The sequence below is a fragment of the Hemiscyllium ocellatum genome, chromosome 21, assembly GCF_020745735.1.
Source record: "Hemiscyllium ocellatum isolate sHemOce1 chromosome 21, sHemOce1.pat.X.cur, whole genome shotgun sequence".
NCBI classification, from domain to species: Eukaryota; Metazoa; Chordata; class Chondrichthyes; order Orectolobiformes; family Hemiscylliidae; genus Hemiscyllium; species Hemiscyllium ocellatum.
Window position 1 is genome coordinate 48,970,554 of NC_083421.1, and position 23,893 is coordinate 48,994,446.

The 23,893-nt window shown below is 41.5% G+C and overlaps 1 protein-coding gene across 5 annotated transcripts in view; it reads left to right on the forward strand.

Annotated features, from left to right (window-relative positions):
* The window catches only part of LOC132825862 (ras-specific guanine nucleotide-releasing factor RalGPS1-like), a 781,992-nt gene that overhangs the window by 535,279 nt on the left and 222,820 nt on the right, over window positions 1-23,893 (forward strand). For all 5 annotated transcript variants that reach the window (XM_060841441.1, XM_060841437.1, XM_060841440.1 and 2 more), the window contains one exon: window positions 2,669-2,762. In XM_060841441.1, coding sequence (XP_060697424.1) covers window positions 2,669-2,762 — 94 coding nt within the window. The remainder of the gene's footprint in view (window positions 1-2,668; window positions 2,763-23,893) is intronic.

The window sequence follows — 23,893 nt, forward strand, 5'->3', positions numbered from 1 at the left end:
GAAATGATGATAATGTCCGAACTTTGTCTACCGGTTTGCTGTCTGTCAGAATTTTTAAAAACGATTGGCCGTGTACCCAGCTTCCTGTCATCACTGTTGCTGGATGCTGAGAGATCTCCTTGGCTGAGTCCCAGATTCATGCTGGCACTGGGAATGGAGACATCCATACTATAGAGTTTGTTGGATTTTGTTGGCAGCTTTCTTCAAGGTCATGAGCAAGCACCAGCACTGTGCCACTAATTGCAAAACCCAGGCCACAATTTTACAGAGATTACCATGTTTTCTTTTGTGAACATTGATGTATTTGTTCGCAATGATGTCGTAGTTGTTTTGGAAGCAATGATGAATTGGTTAGAGTTCCAGGGTTTACTCTATCTGGCACAAACTGGAGTTCTTGTTGTCCAAGCTCCGACCAAAGACAATTCCAAGATTGAAAGAAAAACCGCTAGAACAGCAGATGCTGTAAATCAGGAACGATAACAGAAGTTGCTGGAAAAACTCAGCAGGTCTGGCAGCATCTTGTGAGGAGAATTCAGAGTTAACATTTCTGGTCCAGTGACCCTCAGAACTGAGAAAGATTAACATAGAACATAGAAAAATACAGCGCAGTACAGGCCCTTCGGCCCTCGGTGTTGTGCTGATCCAAGCCCACCTAACCTACGCTAACCCACTATCCTCCATATGTCTATCCAATGCCCGTTTAAATGCCCATAAGGAGGGAGAGTCCACTACTGGCAGGGCATTCCATGAACTCATGACTCGCTGAATAGAACATAGAAAAATACAGCGCAGTACAGGCCCTTCGGCCCTCGATGTTAAATTAGAGAGATTTAAAATTGAGTTGTGATATAAATCAGAGCCCAAAAGCTGCTTTGACCCATGAGTAGGAATCCAACTGAAACTGAAGATTTTGAGTTGGACAATTGTTCAATCCAGATGTGAGCAGTTTGTTATATTTACTGAAAGAATTTACTGCAACCAATTTTGAAAGGGCCCCAGAAATTGAATAATTTTTTAGTTGAATTCTTGTCAAATTCTCACAGTTATCTGCCATTCTTCTGCGCTCACTTATGCAGAGTGCCTCAATTATAGGATATTACTTTGGAAGAAATTGTAAGAAATATATCAGTGGAGCCTTACAAAGGATGCCTTGCATGGCCGTTTTTTCATTCTAGTGATTAAACACCTCCCACAAATTCTCAATGAGCAAAATATGGAATTTTAAAAATTAATTTGTTTGTGTGCCTAGGTGTTCCTGACTAGGCTAGCATTTACTGCCCTTGAGAAGGTGCTGGTAAACTTCCTCTTTGAACCACAGCTGTTTGTGTGGTGTAGGTACAACCATGGGGCTGCCTCGGAAGGAGTTCCAGGACTGACCCAGTGAAGGAATGGCAATGTAATTCCAAGTCAGAATAGTGTGTGGCTTGGAGGGAGGTCAGTCACTTGTTACTCTTATCTAGCAAGGTTGTGGATTTGGAGGGTGTGCCTTAGATCAGACTGGAGAAGTGAGTAAAGCAGGGAATATATCCATTGAAGAGATCAGCCATACAGATCAGGAAGATTCCTGGTCAGGGTTAGATCAGCTAAATGTAATGAGAACATTGAGGGAACCCAATGTTTTGGTGTCCATGGATTAGTAAGGGAGATGTCAGCTGATGAGGAGAAAATTCACAATTTAAAAAACCTGAATCCAAACATGTGGGCTATTTTTTATTGACAGAACACAACAGAATGCAGGAAGTTAGTCGTATTTTAGGACAATTGCAGTTAATCTCAAAAAGGGCCATAGTTTGGTCAGGACATGCTTAATTCTATTTATGGCTGTCTCATTGATGGTCACTTCCTCTTCTCCTGAGTTGTTTACTCTTCACTCACTTCTCCAGTCTGATCTAAGGCACACCCTCCAAATCCACAACCTTGCTAGATAAGTAGGACTCAAACTCAGGGCTGCTGGTTCAGAAGCAAGGTTACCTCCCACTATGCCACAAGGTCTTCCAAAAAGCGCTATAACCGACGGTAAATTATCTGCAATGTGTCCAGCAATGCTTCAAACTGCAGTAATTCAGTTAGCATTTGTACAAAGATGCACATGATTAAGAATGTCAAACATTGTCGAACTCACTATTTATTTCATCAATTCTTCTAATTTTGTTCAACATTTCTTTAGGTGCACTCTGCTCATGTTAATGCTCACACCTTGCAATGTCTTTTGGATGGAAGACTAAACTGGGGCGGGGGGGCGGAGAAGAGGGGTCACAAAGCCATGAAATATATCTGCAACGTTCTGTGTAGTAGCCATCTTTGCTGATACTACGGAAAAAAATAGAACGGCAAATTGTGAGGGACATGTGTGCATCATCTGGAAAGTGGCCTTGATGGGTTAAGTGAATGGGTTTGACTTAAGATAACAGATTGAGTATAACATGGGAAAGTGTTGCCCGCTATGGAAGGAAGAAGAGAAAAGCAGAAAATCATTCTAAATGCAGAGGACAATAAAAGAAATATCTTTTGGGAGTGCTGCAAAAGAACGAGTTAATGATGTTCTGCACTTAGGGTCTTACCAAGCTTTCTCAAGAAAAAAATGTGTCCTTTACAAGAGCATTTAAAACCTGGATTCCTTACTGGCGTGATTTGACTAGTTACTTGTAATGCCTATTTTCTTTCACAGACTATCTAGTAACGTTGCCCCATGTGCAGAAGTACCTGAAATCTGTTCGGTATATCGAGGAGCTGCAAAAGTTTGTTGAAGAGGACAATTACAAGTAAGTACATGTTTGTTCTACAACTATAAAGTATTTCGTAAAAGGACTACTTTGTTTGGGAAGTAGCTGATGTAATATATTGCTCGCTTGCCAATGCACTTCTGTGGCTTAAATGGGAATAAGAGATTCACAGGGGAATTGTTGAGTAACTTAGAAATAATGACTGCTTTACCTCAGGGTCCAGATTATTTACAATTTGTTCATAACAATGTTCATTAGAATTTTATTCTGGATGAGATAATTTCATGAACTAAAGCTCAGAAGTGCTTTGATTGTGCTACAACATTTACCAAAATGTCAAACAGATGGATTAAATATTGTATTCTTGACTGGACGCTTACGAAGAACTCTCTAAACAATAACTATGTTCCACAGTTCAGAGAAAAATGGTCGCAAATGATTATGATTAAAATCCAATAAAAGTAGCAAAATAAATACACATATACTGTATCCTTTTTCGTTTTTGAAGGGAATAAAAACTGTTCCCTTTAGAATAACAGCATTTGCGGCTTTGAAAAGAAACTGGTTCCAGAATTACAAGAAAAGCAAACATTATGGGTGATAGTTATTGAAGTTCACTTTCTCCTGTCCTCACAGAGTTAGTTTGCGTGGGAGATTGCTGTCATCACATGGCAATGATCATATTTTAAAGAAGGAAAAACATGTTATCAGCAATATAAAATTGCTGCAACTGGCAGACCACATGTAAACTACAGAGAGATGCCAGTCTAATGTGGTTCTTGGTCAATAGATTTTCCTGTGTGAAGCATTTTCTGCCCCCATAGAGCTTCTTTGTGTATGGCAGACATTAAGTCTATAATCATGTACCTCTGCACCTATTGGAGATCTCTAACTAACAAGGGTACACATTGTTGAGCTCTGTGGTCTTTAAATGTGCTTACTCTCCAAGTCTTGCTTTGGACTAGACTGGACTGGGCTAGTAAGAGGACTAACAATTCAGTGAGTTTATTGTCTAGAATCCCTGAAGACAGCAAGACAAACTCTGAATACCCATCTGGTTAAACAGGAGCATGCTTAATTTGGAAGGAGCAAAGTTCAAGGGAGCCCAGCTCAATGCAAGGCAGGGCTAGGCAAGCCAATCTCTGAGGATATTCAACAGTGTCAGAATGAAGATGGAACCAGACAGCAGAGGTTTTTAATACAGAACATCAACTCAGTGACAATATGATGCACAAGGGCTGGTGTTTTCTTGACAACACCGCTCATTTGAAATGCCGTACAAATTAGCATGTACATCTACCACAGCTTCTGTCAATGGCAAGGAAAAACTTCAACTTCACTGGAAATGTAAACAAGACAGGAACAGTTTTAACATGAGAAACCCAAGTTCAAACTTTTACCTTGTCCCATGAACTGAAAATAAATTATAGTTTTAATGTTCAAATGTTGTCAATGGCAGCTGTGCTTTTTTTTACTACTTATTTGACAAAATTTGAATGCTGCAGTGGGCTAACTGATATTCAAGTCCCATATCTTATACACAGATTGTTGATCTGGAATATAGATGAGAGGAACAGAGGAGAGGATTTATCTCTGGATTCCTGATTGCGACCACAATAGGGGCAGCAAGGTGGCTCAGTGGTTAGCACTGTTGCTTCACAGCACCTGGGTTCAATTCCCTCCTCGGGCAACTGTCTGTGTGGACTTTGCACGTTCTTCCTGTATCTGTGTGGGTTTCCTCCAGGCACTCTGGTTTCCTCCCACAGTCCAAAGATGTGCAGGTCAGGTGAATTGGTCATGCTAAATTGCCCATAGTGTTAGGGGAATGAGTCTGGGTGGGTTGCTCTTCAGAGGGTTGGTGTGGACTTGTTGGGCCGAAGGGCCTGTTTCCACACTATAGGGAATCTTAAAAAAAAGCCCAAAGACTACTGAGAAAACACAAAATGTAATATGTAGTAAAGATACTGAAATGTGAAGCAGTCCAAATTATGCGAAAAAATAATCTTCACATTCTAATTATGAATGTAGTGTCCAATGGTTTGACTGATTGGTGTTTGAGTTAGACTATTCACTGTTCTATGTAACTGTGCTTGAACACTTAAACATGTGGGTGGAGCTAGAGAGCAAACTGATATAGAGAAGCTTCGAGAGAAAAGCCTGGGTTCCTGGATAATCCTGTGATATTCTCAGAATCATCGAGGTTTTACAGCATAGAAGGAGGCCATTATGGCTCTCTTGAACTGGCTCTCTGAGCATTGAATTAGCACAAATCTCTTGCTTTTCCCAAATCCAAGGAAGGTTGAATGATAATTGCCAGTGCCTTGACAATTTCTATTTTCACTTTCTACAATATCCTTTGATGCACTGTTTAACAGCCTAGCAACTTTTAAGTACTATCAGCTCTTCTGATAAATCCTCCTTATCAATTTTAAAGTACTAAACGTAAATCTGTTGTGCATGTAGAACTCACGTCACCTCTACATTGTTCTGAGATAAATGAGACATCTAAGGGATACAAAGCAAACTGGACAATAAAAAATAATGGGAATTGGATTCTGGGCAGTATACTGCTTAATGCAATAAAATAGATTATACTTATTCAGACAGAAAAGAGTTTTGTCTAAAGAGATCATGGAAAAATGATTTTTTTTCAAAACCAAGCTTCTTGAGTGTCTGCTAAATTTAATGAGCACGGATTGCACTTTCTGTGGAAAAAGGAAAGGAATTTAGTTGACTTATTTTGGCATTTCAAAGTTACTGGAAAGTCTTGGCTTTGAACCTTGAAATAAAAACTGGTGGAATGGATTTCAATTTATTAGCACTTTTTTTTTATCATAACCTTCATTTTTAAAATAACTTGGATACCTGCCTGTTTCAACTCTTGAAATGTTACGTTGTGAATTTATCAAACCACTTCAGTCTGAATGCACATGAATTACTGACGTTATCTGACAAACGTCCCGCTTTATCCTTCGGTTTCCATCCAGTGCCTATTCATAGCAATTATTACGGTGTCTGTATGAAACAATCAAGATTCTACAGTGCGTGATAGTTTCAGTGCTGCTGGGGCCATGGGAGTTATATTTATGTACTGCATTTTGTCACGGTTGAGTGATAGCCTGTGACATACTTGGATCTAAACTTTTGTCAGATAATGGAAGATATTTCACAATGATACATTATCTTGGAGGTTTAACCTGTGGTTTACTGGCATCTGTCTCCTTCAACCACAAGATTGTAGATGATTTGTTGAAGGAAGGAACAGATTTTGCAGCTGATTGTGTGAATCTGTTCTTTTTCACAATTTATTTCCCTGTTCAATGTCATTTGCATTGAGCTGCTACGCACAGGCTGCGATGCCTATAGTGTATATCCCCCAAAATGGATCATTTCCTTCCACGCAGAAGCTTTATTTCCAAGTGCTTGTACTTTAAGTTCTGGCCTGTATCATATGAAAGAATGCTGCAGTATAGACTAAAAACCATGCTAACTTCTTCAACTGACTGTAACTTTAACATTTGCAGTTTTAAATAAGTGTAGAGGAATATACATCACCTTAGTGGTGTTGTGTTGTTTAAGGCATTTTCTATAGATATAGAAATGTCATGATTCAGTGTTACCGTTGCTATAGCAACATGAACTTTCACATGCCATCCTGGGGCTATGGATGGTGATGGCAGAGTCTCCAATGTTCTCTTCATCATGTAACTGACCAGGAATGCCTCACGGCTGGTCTTGCTTTCATTGTTGGGCATTAGAAGGATTTGCAGGTTGAATCTTGACATGTTTGGCAGCAGACTGAACCCACAGTCATCGGCTGTGTGTCTTGAAACCAGAGCCTCGAGGTTAAAGGCAGCGATACTACCCACTGTGTCACAGGACCTACTAATTATGGAAATGTAGAGAGATGTAATTGTCATAAAAGGTGAGATGGTAAACCAAGGCCTGCCATTGCATTCTGGAAATGTGATTGAAATAACGGTACGGAGGCTGGTATCCCATCACCCTTTATTTACATAGACACAGTACACTCTCTGTGACCCACCAGCTTGGAGTCAGTCCTCGATGTGAGCATTCTCTCTGAATCCCCAGTTTAATCTGTCAGCTAGGGCTCCCTGATTGGTGCAGGTTAACAACTCCAATCAAGGATCTCTTAGTCAATAATTTCCACCCGTTCTAATCAATATGGTAACAGACTTCTTGACACGATTAAATAAAGATTAAGCTGGTTGTCCCTGTTTGGTATCCTTTATTCCTCAACAAGTGCAACCAACATATGAATTATTTGGTTATTTGTGCCAGAATCATAAAATAAATTGGGGGCCTTGTTTGCACCTATACTACATGAGGCTGACACTGTAGTGCGGTATTGAGGATGCACACTTGGTCACACTCTCTTTCAGGTGAAATAGTAAAACAAGGCTCTGTTTGCTGTCTCTGGGGCGAATGTAAAGACACTGCTTCAAAGAAATTTGGGGGAGTTATCCATTCTGTCTAATAGTTATCTCTCAAACACAGCAGGGTCTGAAGAAGCATTCTATGGAACTCAAAATATTAACTCTGTTCCTGCCTATGCAGTCCAAAGATGTGCAGGTTAGGTGGATTGGCCATACTAAATTGCCCATAGCGTCCAGGGGTGTGCAGGCTAGATGTATTAATCATGGCAAGTGCAAGGTTACAGGGATAGGGTTGGGAGTGAGGTCTGGGTGGGATGTTCTTCAGATGGGTGATGTGGACTTGATGGGCCGAATGGCCTGCCTCCACCCTGTTCTATGATGTCAGAGCTGCTGAGTTTCTCCAGCATTTTAACTTTGCTTTTTGTTTTTTTCTGACCTCTGGTCACACAGTATACAGCTGTAACGTAACTTTTTTCTTCATTTCTCTATTCTTTAACTAAGGATTGTACCGAGGTACTGTGTCCCTAAGGTAGTGCTGTGAATAGATACTTATAAACTTTTCACTGTACTGACTTGAGAACGTGACAATAAAGTTAATTCAATTCAATTCAATTCCCAGTGCTGCTTTTGGGTATCCAGCATCCTCAGTAGTTTACAAAACCAGTTATCTTGTCATTATCACATTCTTGTTTGTGGGACTTTATATGTGAAAGCTAGCTGTGGGATAGTTTAGCTGCCTGAGGTCATAACAGGAGTATTATAATCACATAACTTTCCTCCTTCTTTATTTTGCAAACCATTCACTGGCCGTGAAGCACTTTCTATGGATCCGAAGGGAGTGAAAGATTCAATGTAAACAAATCTTTCCTTCATATACTTCAATGAATTTTGCATGTAGCATCAGAATCATAGAATCCCTAGTGTGGAAACAGGCCCTTTGACCCAACCAGTCCACACCGACCCTCCAAAGAGTAACCCACCCAGACCTATTCCTCTACATTTACCCCAGACTAATACACCTAACCTACACATCCCTGGACACTATGGGCAATTTAGCATGGCCAATTCACCTGACCTGCACATCTTTGTGACTGTGGGAGGAAACCAGAGCACCCGAAGGAAACCCACGCAGACACAGGGAGAATGTGCAAACTCCACACAGACAGTTGCCCAAGGTGGGAATCGATCCTGGGTCCCTGGTGCTGTGAGGCAGCAGTGCTAACCACTGAGCCACCGTGCCACACCTTTATTAGTATACAGACTTGACTGTTCTAATCCGGGGCTCGCCTCCCAGTTGTCAAAGCGAGTTCACAGCAGATCATCTGCCCATTGTCCTCCGCTGCATCAAATCCCACTCATTTATACACTATCTATATTGATGTACATTGACTCTCAATATCTCGAATTTGGAATTTTCATATTTGCATTTAAGTCCCTTACTAGGCTTTAGGTCTCCCTGTCTCTGTAAACCTCTTCTTCCTTCCTCTATCCGAGAATACGGAGAGAGGCAAGAACCAAATTGCTGGAGCATTGACAGACATCTTTATATCCTCTTTGGCCACAGGTGAGGTCCCAGAGGACTGGAGAGTAGCCCAGTGTTGTCCCATTGTTGAAGAAGGGTGGCAGGGATAATCCAGGAAATTACAAGTTTCTGAACCTCATGTCAGTGGTAGGGAAATTATTGGAAAAGATTCTCAGGGACAAGATCTATATATATTTAGAAGCAAATAGATTAGTGATAGACGACATGGTTTTGTGTGGGAGATGCACAGCAGTTCAGGCAGCATCCAAGGAGCGGTAAAATCGACATTTCGGGCAAAAGCCCTTCATCAGGGATGCCTGAACCATCGATTTTCCTGCTCCTCGGATGCTGCCTGAACTGCTGTGCTTTTCCAGCACCACTCTAATCTAGACTCTGGTTTCCAGCATCTGCAGTCATTGTTTTTGCCTTTGTGTGGGAGATATCATGCCTCACTAGCTTGGTCGAGTTTTTTGAGGAAGTGACAAAGATGATTGATGATGGTCAATGTTATCAACATGGGCTTCAGTAAAGCCTTTAACAAGGTCCCTCATGGCAGACTGGTACAAAGGATGAAGACACATGGTGGCGAGGTGAGTTAGTGAGAACTGGATGCAGAACTGGCTTAGCCATAGGAGACAGAGGGTAGCGATGGAAGGCTGCTTTTTGGAATGGAGGGCTGTGACTAGTGGTGTTCCACAGGGATCAGTGCTGGGACCTCTGTTGTTCGTGGTCTACATCAATTTGGAGGAAAGCATAGCTGGTCTAATTAGTAAGTTGACAAAGCTTGGTGAAGTTGCAAATAGTGAGGAGGATTGTCAGAGATTACAGCAGGATATAGATCAGTGGGAGGTATGAAGAAAGTGAGGACTGCAGATTCTGGAGATCAGAGTTGAGAGTGTGGTGCTGGAAAAGCACAGCAGGTCAGGCAGCATCCGAGCAGCAGGAGACACCTGAAATTCCTGATAAAGGGCTTATGCCCGAAACGTCAATTCTCCTGCTGCTCGGATGCTGCCTGACTTGCTGTGCTTTTCCAGTACCACGCACTCGACAGTTGGAGGCATGGGCAAAAAAATGGCAGATGGATTTTAATCCAGACAAATGTGAAGTGATATATTTTGGAAGGACAAATACGGATGAAAATCATATCATGAATTGCAGAACCCTTAGGTGTATTGATATGCAGAGGGATCTGGGTGTGCAGTTTCACAGATCACTAAAGTCAGTAGTGCAGTAAATAAGGTAGTAAGAAGGACCTATGGCATGCTTGCCTTCGTTGGAAGGGGCATGGAGTATAAGGATAGGCAAGTAATGCTGCAGCTTGATAGAACTTCAGTTAGGCCGTACTTGGAATATTGCGTACAGTTCTAGTCACCACACTATCAGAAGGATATAGATTCTTTGGAGGTTTACCAGGATGGTGTCTGGTATGGGGAATTTTAACTGATGAAAGGTTGGATAGACTGGGTTTGTTTTCACTGGAATGCAGGAGGTTGCGCGATGACCTGATGGATGTTTATAAGATTGTGAATGACACAGATGGAGTGGCAAGTATGAGGCTTTTTTTCCAGGGTAGAGTCATAGAGAGTCATAGTGATGTACAGCATGGATACAGACCCTTCGGTACAACCCGTCCATGCCGACCAGATATCCCAACCCAATCTAGTCCCATCTCCCAGAACCCGGCCCATATCCCTCCAAACCCTTCCTATTCATATACCCATCCAAATGTCTCTTAAATGTTGTAATTGTACCAGCCTCCACCACTTCCTCTGGCAGCTCATTCCATACACGTACCACTCTCTACATGAAAAAGTAGCCCCTTAGGTCTCTTTTATATCTTTCCCCTCTCGCCCTAAACCTATGCCTTTTAGTTCTGGACCCCCCATCCCAGGGAAAAGACTTTGTCTATTTATCCTATCCACGCCCCTCATAATTTTGTAAACCTCTATAAGGTCTCCCATCAGCCTCTGACGCTCCAGGGAAAACAGCCCCAGCCTGTTCAGTCTCTCCTTGTAGCTCAGATCCTCCAACCCTGGCAACATACTTGTAAATCTTTTCTGAACTCTTTCAAGTTTCACAATATCTTTCCAATGGGAAGGAGACCAGAATTGCATGCAATATTCCAACAGTGACCTAACCAAAGTCCTGTACAGCCGCAACATGACCTCCCAACTCCTATACTCAATACTCTTACCAATAAACGCCGCCTTCACTATCCTATCTACCTACGACTCCACTTTCAAGGAGCTATGAACCTGCACTCCAAGGTCTCTTTGTTCAGTCTCTTTGTCCCTAGGACCTTACCATTAAGTGTATAAGTCCTGCTAAGATTTGCATTCCCAAAATGCAGCACCTCGCATTTATCTGAATTAAACTCCATCTGCCACTTCTCAGCCCATTGGCCCATCTGGTCAAGATCCTGTTTTAATCTGAGGTAACCCTCTTCGCTGTCCACTACACCTCCAATTTTGGTGTCATCTGCAAACTTACTAGCTGTACCTCTTATGCTCACATCCAAATCATTTATGTAAATGACAAAAAGTAGAGGTCACAGGCCTCCAGTCTGAAAAACAACCCTCTACCAAAAGTCTTCTACCTTTGAGCCAGTTCTGTATCCAAATGGCTAGTTCTCCTTGTATTCCATGGGATCTAACCTTGCTAATCGATCTCCCATGGGGAACCTTGTCGAAAGCCTTACTGAAGTCCATCTAGATCACATCTACCATTCTGCCCTCATCAATCCTCTTTGTTACTTCTTCAAAAAACTCAATCAAGTTTGTGAGACATGATTTCCCAAGCAAAAAGCCATGTTGACTATCTCAAATCAATCCTTGCCTTTCCAAATACATGTACATCCTGTCCCTCAGGATTCCCTCCAACAACTTGCCCACCACCGAGGTCAGGCTCACTGGTCTATAGTTCCCTGGCTTGTCTTTACCACCCTTCTTAAACAGTGGCACCATGTTTGCCAACCTTCCAGTCTTCTGGCACCTCACCTGTGACTATCGATGATACAAATATCTCAGCAAGAGGCCCAGCAATCACTTCTCTAGTTTCCCACAGAGTTCTCGGGTACACCTGATCAGGTCCTGGGGATTTATCCACCTTTAACCGTTTCAAGACATCCAGCACTTCCTCCTCTGTAATCTGTGATTTTGCAAGATGTCACCATCTATTTCCCTACAGTCTATATCTTCCATATCCTTTTCCACAGTAAATACTGATGCAAAATATTCATTTAGTATCTCCCCCATTTTCTATGGCTACCCACAAAGGCCACCTTGCTGATCTTTGAGGCACCCTATTCTCTCCATAGTTACCCTTTTGTCCTTAATATATTTGTAAAAACCCTTTGGATTCTCCTTAATTCTATTTGCCAAAGCTATCTCATGTCCCCGTTTTGCCCTCCTGATTTCCCTCTTAAGGATACTCCTACTTTCTTTATACTCTACTAAGGATTCACTCAATCTATCCTGTCTATACCTGACATATGCTTCCTTCTTTTTCTTAACCAAACCCTCAAGTTAGAGTCAATTACAAGGAGAAACAGGTTCAAGGCGCAAGGGGGATATTTAAAAGCGATGTGTGAGACATGTTTTCAATACATAGGGTGGTGAGTGCCTGAAATGCGTTGCTGGAGGAGGTGGTGGAAGCAGACACAATAGCAACATTCAAGAAACACCTGGACAAGTACATGAATAGGGAGGGAACAGAGGGATAGTGATCCTGTAAGTGAAGAGAGGTTTAGAATGGAAGGCCAAAATGTGTTGGTGCAGGCCTGAAAAGCCTGTTCCTGTGCTGTATTGTTCTTTGTCCTTAACACTCCACAGTACTCGTTATTCCTTTGATCATCAGACACTTTGTGCATTGTCTATTCCCTTTGCCTGCCGCTAGCTCTTGGGTTTTCAAGGCCCCATGTTCCGGAAATCCATGGCTAAACTACACTGCCTTGCCATCTACCTGTTATCCTGTGACCACCCTTCAAACTGTCTCTTCTTTTTAAAGCAAGCTTTTTGGCAACCCACCTGAGTAGAATATGAAGCATTTGGGATAAGTACATTTTTTTCTCTTAATCTGCAACAAAATGAAAAGATTGTTATCAGGCAGATATGTGTTGGAGATTTTTTTTTAAGCAGTTACTGGCTTTACACAAGATTTCTGGAGTGCTTTGTCACGTTGAGTTGATGCAGAGACCATTGGAACTGCTGAGAAAAAGTTGGAGGAAATGATGAAACCAAAGTACATCATGGCCTAGAGGGAAGGAGTGCAGCAGTGCTTATGGATTGGCTTACTACAGTGCACAGCTAACACAGATACAGGGGAAAATTGCTGTCTCTTCTGGTATAAACATCAATTGTTCCCAATATTCAGTAATTCTGTCCCTTATGGCCCAACAGCTGCTTTGCTCACTGATTTCTTCTTCATTTCCTGCTTTGTTCCTCTCTAGTCTTTATCACTTTTCTGTCAGTTTGAGTTATATTGTCCTTCACCCCTCCGATCAGTAATTTTAGATAATCGTTCTCTCCCCTCACTTCCATCCAAACGTTTAACAATGCCTTCCCTTTACTGAGTGCCCTGATGATACTGATACACAATGGTGGGGCTCTCAAAGTGCCCTTGGGAACCCTGATCCCCGAGAAAGCATTTGGCTGTCAACCCATCTCATCTCCACTCCCAGAAGACTGAAACGTTTGTATTCATAAATTATTCTGCAAAAACTCAAAAATTGATGAGACACACAGCTGAGTATTTGGGAATGAGGGAAGGAAGTCTTTTTAAAGGCTGTGTGGGAGTTTCTGTGGAGCTGAGCTGCATGGATTTTTACACTAGTTACTGCATCAGTGGGAATGTGACAGAGCAGGAGACTCCCCCTCCGCAAATTATGGGCAGATGCGATTCATTTAGAAGTTGCAGCTCTCTCTGAGGAAATTCTCGGTTGTTTCATCACTGGCAAGGCCTCCTGAGCTGTTTTCTAACTGAGGAGCTGAGCTGAGCCACTCCAGTTGCAAGAGTCAACTCATACTGCCTTGGATCTGCAGGCACATGTATCTAGGCCATTCCAAGTTTCCAAAGGGCCTTAGTGACCCAGAGGCAAGAAGACAGTCTTAACAAAAGACAGTAATACTGTCACACTGGCCCTGAATTTTGAAGTATGTGAAACCCGTACGTCACATTTGTTTGTATTATCGTTCCTTCTCCCTGTGGGGGATCAGATGAGTCTTCAGGAGAATCAAATACTTTTGAATTGAATTGAGTATTGAACTGTGTGTGGAGAGTCTGGGCCACAAGATTTCTCTTACTACACATTAGTACACAGACTACACCAGGATTTTGTCTATACATTATCACCATGCTGCTAACAGGGAACTCTCAAATGCTTTTGTTTATGATCCACTGTGGGGGTAGTTCATAAACTCTTCTGTCCTCTATGTGTTAGGTGAATTTTTTTTATAAATGGTAAATTTAGTTCCTTTGCTGAATAAGTAATATCTGCTGGAAATGAACGTAAATGTATCCAAAAGACCCTGATGAGTGAAAGATTTTTCCAATGGCTTTGATTGATGTTTATCATTCCACCTGCATTCTTTCCCTCTCCTCCATAGTCTTTGTGCCATTTTGTCCCTTTTCTGATCACTGCTTCCTTTCCTGGTTGTCTTGCCAATCACAACAATGTGCACAGCCAGTGATTTTAAAATGTGGGCCTTGCATTGGCAAAACCACGCGCCAAATTAATGAAGTGTCATAAGAGTATGTTACATTATGTTCCAGAATTTTCAAACACATTCCTTTTTCATGCAAGAAAACTCTCTCGTTTTTTTTAAAATCCAAAAGTGGGGGCATGGGCCTAAGACATTTTGCAGACAATGCAAATTGTACATCGAACCAAATTTGAAATTAATAAAAGCCACCTGTTACAGTTGGTGCCTCTCAAGATTCAGTTCTTGTGCCCAATACAAATCTCGCCCCCCACCCCCACCTCCCCCCACCCCCCCCCCCACACTCACACACACACATTCTCTCTCTGTCAAGTGTACACATTCTCTAACACACAGACATATGTGAAAGCGAGTATGTGTATATGTGCGTGCACATATGTAAACACACTCTTTTGCATATGTGCATGCATGTGCTGATAGACGCAGACATGGTCTTTCACATATGTTTGTGCTTGCACTTGCACGCAGACACATGTACACAGACCCTTTCACACCAGCATGCACACACATTCTTCTTCACACATTAGGGAGAGTGTTGGTCTAATGGTATTATCACCAGATTATTAATGCAGAGACCCAGGGAGTGTTCTGGGAACCGGGATCCAAATCCCACCTTAGCAGGTAGTAGAAATTGAATTCAATAAAAATCTCAAGATGGTGCCAGATTAAAGTAGAGCTGGATTTGGGATCATGTGCGTGCCTTTGAATAAAGTCAATTGAATGAGGTGATAACCTAGTTATGTTATCATGAGGCTATCAATCCAGGTAATGTTCTGACCATCTGGCTCCAAATCAGATGGTGGGGTTTACGTAAAAATAGTCAAATGATAATAAAATAATTTTCACAAAAACCCAGCTGGTTCACTAATGTCCTGTATCCCTTACCTGGTCTGGCCTACATGATCCACAGAAATGTGGGTGATCATGAACTCAGCCCTAGGCAATTAGGGACAGGCAATAAATGCTGGTCTAGTCAGAAATGTCCACTGCCATTAATGAACTTAAAAAAAGGATTTCAGTAAATGTAGAGACAGTGGTGTGTGTTTTTGGACTTATAATTTCAACGACTGGGAGAATACAAACTCTAGAGACATTAGCTTCATTGTAGCAGGAGGAATTCAAATTTAATCTATTAATAAAGCTAAAATACAATATTAATCTTATTACACACTGGATTATTGTAAAAACCTGTTGGGTTTATGAATGTCCTGGGAAGGAAATTTGAGATCCTTACCTGGTCTGTCTTAGATCTGACTTCAGACTTAGACCAATGTGTTTGGCTCTTAACTGAGATTTGAAATGGCTGAGCAAGGTTCTCTGTCAAGGGCAATCACGCTTGACCTCAGCAAACAATGACCTCAACAGCAATGCCAACATATCAAGAACAGATGAGAAAAAAGATTTGAAATCTTTTAATTATAACCCAGGAGACTTTACGCGGCCATGGGATTTAAAGAGGAAGGTACATCATCCAGTTAAATCAAATTGCCTGACCGGTGACACTGGTGAATTTGTGAAGTTGAGCAATAAATCGAACCAAAGCATCAGACCTTTAACCATTTATAGAGAAAAATCCTCAAGACAAGGGGGAGCGAGCATGGGTGTTTAGCACAATGTATGAGGTGGGCTAGAATCTGGCATGTTTAGGGTAGATCCACATGTGGATCAGGATTATTAATATCCCTAAGACTGGCTGGCCTTCTTTGCTAATACCAGTTATCAGGCGCACACATTCAATAGCTCATTGAGGCCGACGATAGAGCCAAATAATGGGAGCTATTAGTGCCTGTAATTACGCAAGATAGCAAGTTAAAAGCTAGGAAATATAGGCTGTTGAGTTTGAATTGTTGTTCCTTCAAACCCAAAATGGTCAAGGCTTGAAGGAAGATGGCCATCTTTCCATTTGAACAAGAAAGTTATTGAGTGAACAAAATGAAGTTTATTGCATTCTGCAAATTTTCATGGATCATATGAACATGACCTACATTACTCCAAGAGACTGTGAGGAGCTCTCCAGGCCCAGGTCTGTCTCCTACCAGCTTCTTCCTTCCTCTGATCAAATCCCTGTCATGTCAGCACATTGAGTGGTATGTAGTGAACTTAAAATTTAATCCTTCCAAACACCCAGTCACCAGTTCTTAATTAGTGCAGATAACTGCAAAGAATTAGTTGCGGGTTTATGGATTCTGGGTCAGGGAATTGCTTTTTAGGATGCTCTTCTGAGGGTCATTACATACTTGATGGGTGAAATGACCTCTTTCTGCACTGTAGGAATTTTATGATTCTATTAAGCGCAGCACAATGGCTCAGTTGTTAGCACTGCTGCCTCCCAGCGCCAGAGACCCAGGTTCAATTCCAGCCTTAGGCAACAGTCAATGTGAATCTGCGTGGGTTTCCTCCAGGTGCTCTGGTTTCCTCCCACAATCCAAAGATGTGCAGGTTAGGTGGATTAGCCATGGCAAGTTCCTCTTGGTGGCCAGGGATGTGCAGGCCAGGCGGGTTAGCCATGGGAAAAGCAAGATTATAGATTAAAATGGGAGGCTGGATCTGGGTGGGATGCTCACCAGAGAGACAGCGCAGACTTGATGGGCCAAATGGCCTCTATCTGCACTGTAGTGATTCTATGTCAGATCATTTAGAACAAATATAGATTATTAAGGAATCTCAGCATGATTTTTGGAAACAAAGACCCTGACTGAAACATCAACAACCTGAAATGTTGACTCTGTTCTACTCTCTCCATGGATGCTGCCTGACCTGCTGAGTTATTTCAAACAGTTTCTGTTCTCGGCTTGGATTACTCACATCTGCAGTAATTTGTTATTAGGCTGACATTTGAGTTCCCAGTTAGTGTTGACATCCTTGCTTATACCCATGCTGGTGTTTCTCATCAGAGTCACACCCAATGGCTCTTGCCTCCTGTTGAAAACCATTGGCATCTCTTCCTTTCTTTCCCCTCTGCCCTTCAGTGACTAAATTACATAGGCACCATCTTTCCTCCTCAGTCATGTCGTTGTTCATTCCCACCCGCCCAATCCCCATTTTCACATCGACACTATTCTCTTCAGAACCCATTTTTAACTGCATTTACTACTGCAGCAGTAAAAGAAACGTGCCCGAGGACAAGAATTGCTGATCTTAACAAAACATTGACAGCGATGTTAATGTTCTTCAGTATCAAGGACTGACATCAACCCTTCTCCTTCCACATGGATTTCTTGAATATTGTATAATAAGGGATTTTTCCATTCAGACTAGAGTTTGCAGCCCCAAAAGTGGATTTAGAATTGTTTTCAGTATATCCAAATCCACGCCAGTCAATCAAATGTCTGTGGACATTGCCGTCTTATTTGGAATCATAGAGATATACAGTACAGAAACAAATATTTCAGGCTAACTCATCCAAGCCGACCAGATATCCTAACTTAGTCTGGTCCTATTTCCCAGCATTTGGCCCATATCCCGTTCAATCCTTCCGACTCATTTACCCATTCAGATGCCTTTTAAATGTTGTAATTGAACTAGCATCCACCACATCCTCTGGTTGCTTATTTCTTCAGTTCTTGTAAAGTAAAACCTTCCAGCATTATGTTTGACTCATATATTTTTACTCATTAATTCTTTCAGATGTTGTTATTTGTGTTCCAACTTGTGCCTCGAACCTATAAATTAGTACAATAGAAATGTCACCATTGGAATTACTTTATCACCAGTGATCCATCTCATTGCAGTCGAGCACGTGCATTGAATTACGTGTTACTTGGTCTTTGGAAACTATTGCGCTATCTGTTTAATAAACTGCTGCCAAGGTGTCTGGCCTACAGTCAGAATAGCCTCTTTGTTAACACTTATCTCTTGACTTTTCGAGTGTTTAGCTGAACTCAACAGGGCTCCTGATAAATTATATACAGAAAACATGTTGTCTTCAAAGTTTGTTTTTACAGTTTAGAGTACAAATGCACTTTGTTTAATGCAAATTGAGGAGAATTCCCTATATTTTCCAATTTTGACAGTGTTGGGTTTGTCAGATTGCCCAAGGTGTTTACCCACAGTCAGACAGACCACAGCCTGCTTGGGTCTGAGTCAGCAACCACATCAGAACAGTGCATCCTCTCACTGCCATTTTGTCGTATCCACTTCGCATGCTACAGTGAGGCCTCATGGTTCATGGAGTGATGAAAGAATGTGCTCATGTTGCTGAAGGTACATCGACACTGAGACTAAAATTACTCTTGACAAAGACCTTACAGAATCTGTATGGAAGTAACTAAGGAATAGCTACCAGGGATAAGTTTGTTGACTTAGGATAGAGAAGATCCTGATGATGGATGCACTGTCAAATTCTGAAGAAGTAACCAGAAGAAATTTTGTGAAAGTGGAAAACTCCAGCTTGTAACAAGGCAAAAACCTGGAGATGTTCCAGCCTATCCACTTTCCCATATACCTCAGGAACTTGGAGGATAGGTACATGTCTGTGGAAGGCAACATAAGCTTTTGAAACGTGGATGCTAAGACATATGCTAAAAGCTCAATTTACAGGCCAGAAGACAAGGAAAGCTACTTGCAAGAACAGAAAAAAAAACTCTTTTAAAAAGTAACCTTTAGAAAAGAAAGTGCCATTATTTTGGTCTGCAAAGCAATAGAGCTCTCTCAATGCACATGGTGGACTGCTATGAGATGGATCACTGAAGATAAAGTAATTCCAATGATGACATTTCTGTTGTATTAATTTATGGGTTCGAGGCACATGTTGAGACACACATGACAAAATGGAGGGTGGCAGGAAGAGGGTATTGTTTGGATGTTGGATGTCATGGAGTGATTGAAGTTGAGTGACAGCGGATGTTACAGTGGATGGTAGACCAAGACAGGCAGTCATGACATTCCATGACAGTAGATTCCCTGCTGGAGATAACGACAAGCAGCAGCAGCAGCAATAATGTAGCTGCAGGGTCAGTGGGAGGGTCTGGAAGCAGAACTGTCCTCCTCACTTCTACAGCAGGCATGACTACTGGATGAAATTAGAGAAAGCTTCTACATGAACTGACCAATACCTTGCAACTGAAGTATGAAAAGTTTAAATAAAACTCTGAAATTTGATTAAGGCCGTCCAATGCCAATAAATATCTTGCCTTTTTCAAGTCATTTTGTGTATGAACTAAGTTGGGGTTGAAATCATACATGATCTGATGTGGACCTAAAGGATTATCATATGTCAAGTTGTTTAGAGTATTTTTTAAAACCTGTGTGATAATTTATGGGTTAGTAAATTACTGTTGCTACGCAACATTGCTACAAGGAAAAGTCCGTGTCAGCTCAGTGATTTTCTTCACTTGAATCATAACCCAAACTCCAGATGTGCAAACACATTTCTCTGCTGACACTGCAGGATGTTCCATTATATCACAGTGCATTTGTAAATGCTGTTTGAGAGAGGCTGATGGTGTCATTACATTCTCATAGCATGTGATATATCGGTCTCAGGCACCTTCTTCCTTGGAGTCATTTGAAGTGTGATACACTGACAGAAGCTTGCTGCTCTGTGTAATCTAACAGCTAAACTTTAGCCCAGACACTGATGTGCCTGTGAATAGAATATCTGTACATAACATCTATAAACCCATGTTGGATCTTTCAATACCGTGTTGACCACACCTTATGCAATGAAAGATAACATAAGCATTGCTGACTTGGGTAGATATACCTTGCTGGCGGTGCAATAGACAACCCAACACTTAGTAAGAACAACATTGTAACACATGCTACCTTCCAACTGAGCCATTAACCCCAGGGCCCATTCACATACCCAGTTACTGAAAATAACAAACAACAAAATCACGGCAATACTCAATTTACCAAAACAGCAGAGAGCCCTTTTTTTTTAATGCTCTGGACGTCCTTTTTCCATCAGATAAAAGCCTAATGTTATCCTGAGAACATGCATGATGCTGCATACATTATTTTCCTTTTCCAGCAGGTTCCTACACTGCAACATATGGACTGGAATAACAGAAACGTGGCTCAGGGATGGACTGGACTGGCAGCTTAATATTCCAGGATATAAATGCTACAGTGTAGGAACATATAGCTAATAATTTTGCAGTTGACCCCAAAATTGGAGGTGTAGTGGAGAGCGAAGAAGGTTACCTCAGATTACAATGGGATCTTGATCAGATGGGCTAATGGGCTAAGAAGTGGCAGATGGAGTTTAATTTAGATAAATGAAGGACGCTGCATTTTCGGAAAGCAAATCTTAGCAGGACTTATACACTTAATGGTAAGGTCCAAGGGAGTGTTGCAGAAAAAAAGAGACCTTGGAGTGCAGGTTCATAGCTCCTTGAAAGTTGAGTCGCAGGTAGATAGGATAGTGAAGAAGGCATTTGGTATGCTTTCCTTTATTGGTCAGAGAATTGGGAGTATAGGACTTGGGAGGTCATGTTGCAGCTGTACAGAACATTGGTTAGGCCACTTTTTGACTATTGTGTGCAATTCTGGTCTCCTTCGTATTGGAAAGATGTTGTGAAACTTGAATGGGTTCAGAAAAGATTTACAAGAATGTTGCCAGGGTTGGAGGTTTTGAGCTATAGGGAGAGGCTGAATAGGCTGGGGGTGTTTTCCCTGGAACGTCAGAGGCTGAGGGGCGACCTTTTAGAGGTTTATAAAATCATGAGGGGCATGGATAGGATAAATAGACAAATGTCTTTTCTCTGGGGTTGGGAAGTCCAGAACTAGAGGGATAGGTTTAGGGTGAGAGGGGAAAGATATAAAAGGGACCTAAGGGGCAACTTTTTCACGCAGAGGATGGTACGGGTATGGAATAAGCTGCTAAAAGAAGTAGTGAAGGCTAGTACAATTGCAACATTTAAAAGGTATCTGGATGGGTATATGAATAGGAAGGCTTTGGAGGGGTATGGTCAAGTGCTGGCAAATGGGACTCTATTAGGTTGGGATAACTGGTAGGCATGGATGAGTTGGACTGAAGGGTCTGTTTCCATTTTGTACATCTCAATAACTCTATGACTCTGTAATCCCTCCTAATGGTCTGCTGGTTCACAGGGTTTTTTTTAAACTTTGGAAATGAGTTGTGTACTCAGACAGCTGTTGGCATCACGTAGTAAGATGGGAACTCGAAATTTGAATTCCAATTATGTGTGGGTTTGTGTAGGATGAAGGAAAATGTCTGACCCTGTAATAATGGTAACAAAATGGGTCGATAAACAATGTAGTTACAAAGAGTAGTGTGTATTCACCAGAATGGTTGGATAAAATTGTGGTTTAGAGATTATATATCTGGAAGAATGTTCTATGTCATTAAATCCTTCAGAAAAGAAGCTGAAACAGTGAGGGAGGCCTGTACTGTTGGAGATCCTTCTCGAACTTCTTTTAAAAATGTATGCTGTCAGGAACCAGAAAAAATGAAGAATCAACTGGTTACTTAAAAATAATGTATAGGTTGTACATTGCTTGCTGAGTTGGTAGCTTTGTTGTCAGACTTCATCATATGAGGTAACATCATCAGTGAGCCTCTGCTGAAGCACTGGTGTTATGTTCCACTTTCTGTTTGTGTGTCTTGGTCTGTTGTGATGGGTGATATCACGTCCAGTTCGTTTTCTCAGCGGTTGGTAAATGAGGTCCAAATTGATTTGTTTATTGACGGAGTTTCAGTTTGAATGCCAGGCCTCTAGGAATTCCTGTGCGTGTCTCTGTTTAGCCCGTCCTAGGATGGATGTGTTGTCCCAGTCGAAGTGGTGTTCGTCATCGTCTGTGTGTAAGAATACGAGTGATGGCTGGTCATGTCTTTTAGACCCCATTTATCAAACTCTGAGAAAAAGCAGCAAAAATGATATCATCCACCTTAACAGACCAAGACACACAAATAGAAAGCAGGATGAATACCAGCACTTCACCAGAGGCTAACAGATAACATCACCTAACATGGTGACAAAACATCTGAGAACAATCCTTCCAGCTCAGCGAGCAAACTTACAACCTGAACGTCAACCTAGCTATAAATTTTCTCAAAAATCACAAGTAAATCTATCTATACATTGCCTTCCCTTTCCTAATGTCCGAGATACTTTATGCAATAAATTGCCCGTCACGTGAAGTGCCCTGATTTTTATCCTGAACAAGAGAGCTCTGCTAATGGAATGGACAATCAACATCTGAGTTAGAGCTGTTTTGTAGTCATAAATATATCATTTTGTAGAGGCTCCCTGTTTAGTAGCACTCCTTGTGTAGGCTAATGTCTGTTCAGAAGCATGTCAAAGGGATATTTAGGGAGGTGAAGAGAAACTAGCAATAATTGGAAATATTTCCAGATGTAAAATACAAGAAATTCAGTATCATAAAACTAAGATGAACACTTTGTGCCTTAAATAAGGATGAATCTCAAGACTAGCAGAAGATACTGAATGCATGAAATGAATAACTGCTTAACGAATTCAAGCAAGAAACATACTGTTGATAATATTAACATTCAAATACTTAAGGGTACTGTGTGCAGTTGTGGAAGTCACATTTTGTGAAGGATTTGAATGCTTTGACGAAAATGCAGAAGTGATTTACAGAGAACAGTTCCAGGAATGAGAAATGTCAGTTTTGAGGATAGATTAAAGTAGTTAGGAATGTTCTCCTTGGAGAGCTGAAGGAGTTTTGATGGAGGTTTTCAAAATCATGTGCAGGCTGGATACAGTAGATAGGGAGGAGCTGTTTTTGTCAATGAAAGATAAAAGAACAAGAGGCAACAGATCTAAAGTGCGATGCAAAAGAAGTAGGTGTGCTGTGACATAAAACATTTTCACTCAGCAGATACTTTGGGGTGTGGGATGCACTGCTTGGAAAAGAGATGGGGGCAGCTTCAATTAATGCATTCAAGAGGAGCATTGGATGATTACCTGGAAAGAAAGGGTGCACAGGGATGTAGGGAAAGGCAGAGGATTGGCACGAAATGATAGAACCAGTGTAGGCATGATGGGCTAAATGACCTCCTTGTGCACCAGAGCATTTCTATGATCGTATTCTAGGATTCGATATTTTCATGCATGTGTTAATCCATTTAAAGTAGAACTCAGCCACTTCACCCAATATACATTTGAGAAGACGGTCGTACCAACAAGTTAAATATTCAGCCCCTGATATGGTCCTCAGTAATTTACCCTGGCGGTGATTCTCTGCGGAAGTCACCTTCCTTTATACAGTACAAGTGAGTGAGAGAGCCACTTTCTCAGTGTGAAAGCCCTGTATCGTGTAACCTATTGCCAATACTCCAAGCAGAAAGGGAAGTAAGTTCCGAAGAGGTTTCAATGTATGGATGCAAATTCGAGTATATGGGTCTGAAGGGGTTAATACTTAACTGAGTTCAGGAAGCACTTGGTCAAAGGAAAGGAGTCAGTAGGAGACAGGCTCTAACATGAAATTGCTGCTTTGAGGGATGTCTCTCCTGAAGTTTGGAATTTATTTAAGGTTTCCATGCTTCAGGTAGATGCTAAAGTTTACAGAGAACAAGTTGTTGCAGTTGCAAGCATTCAGCTT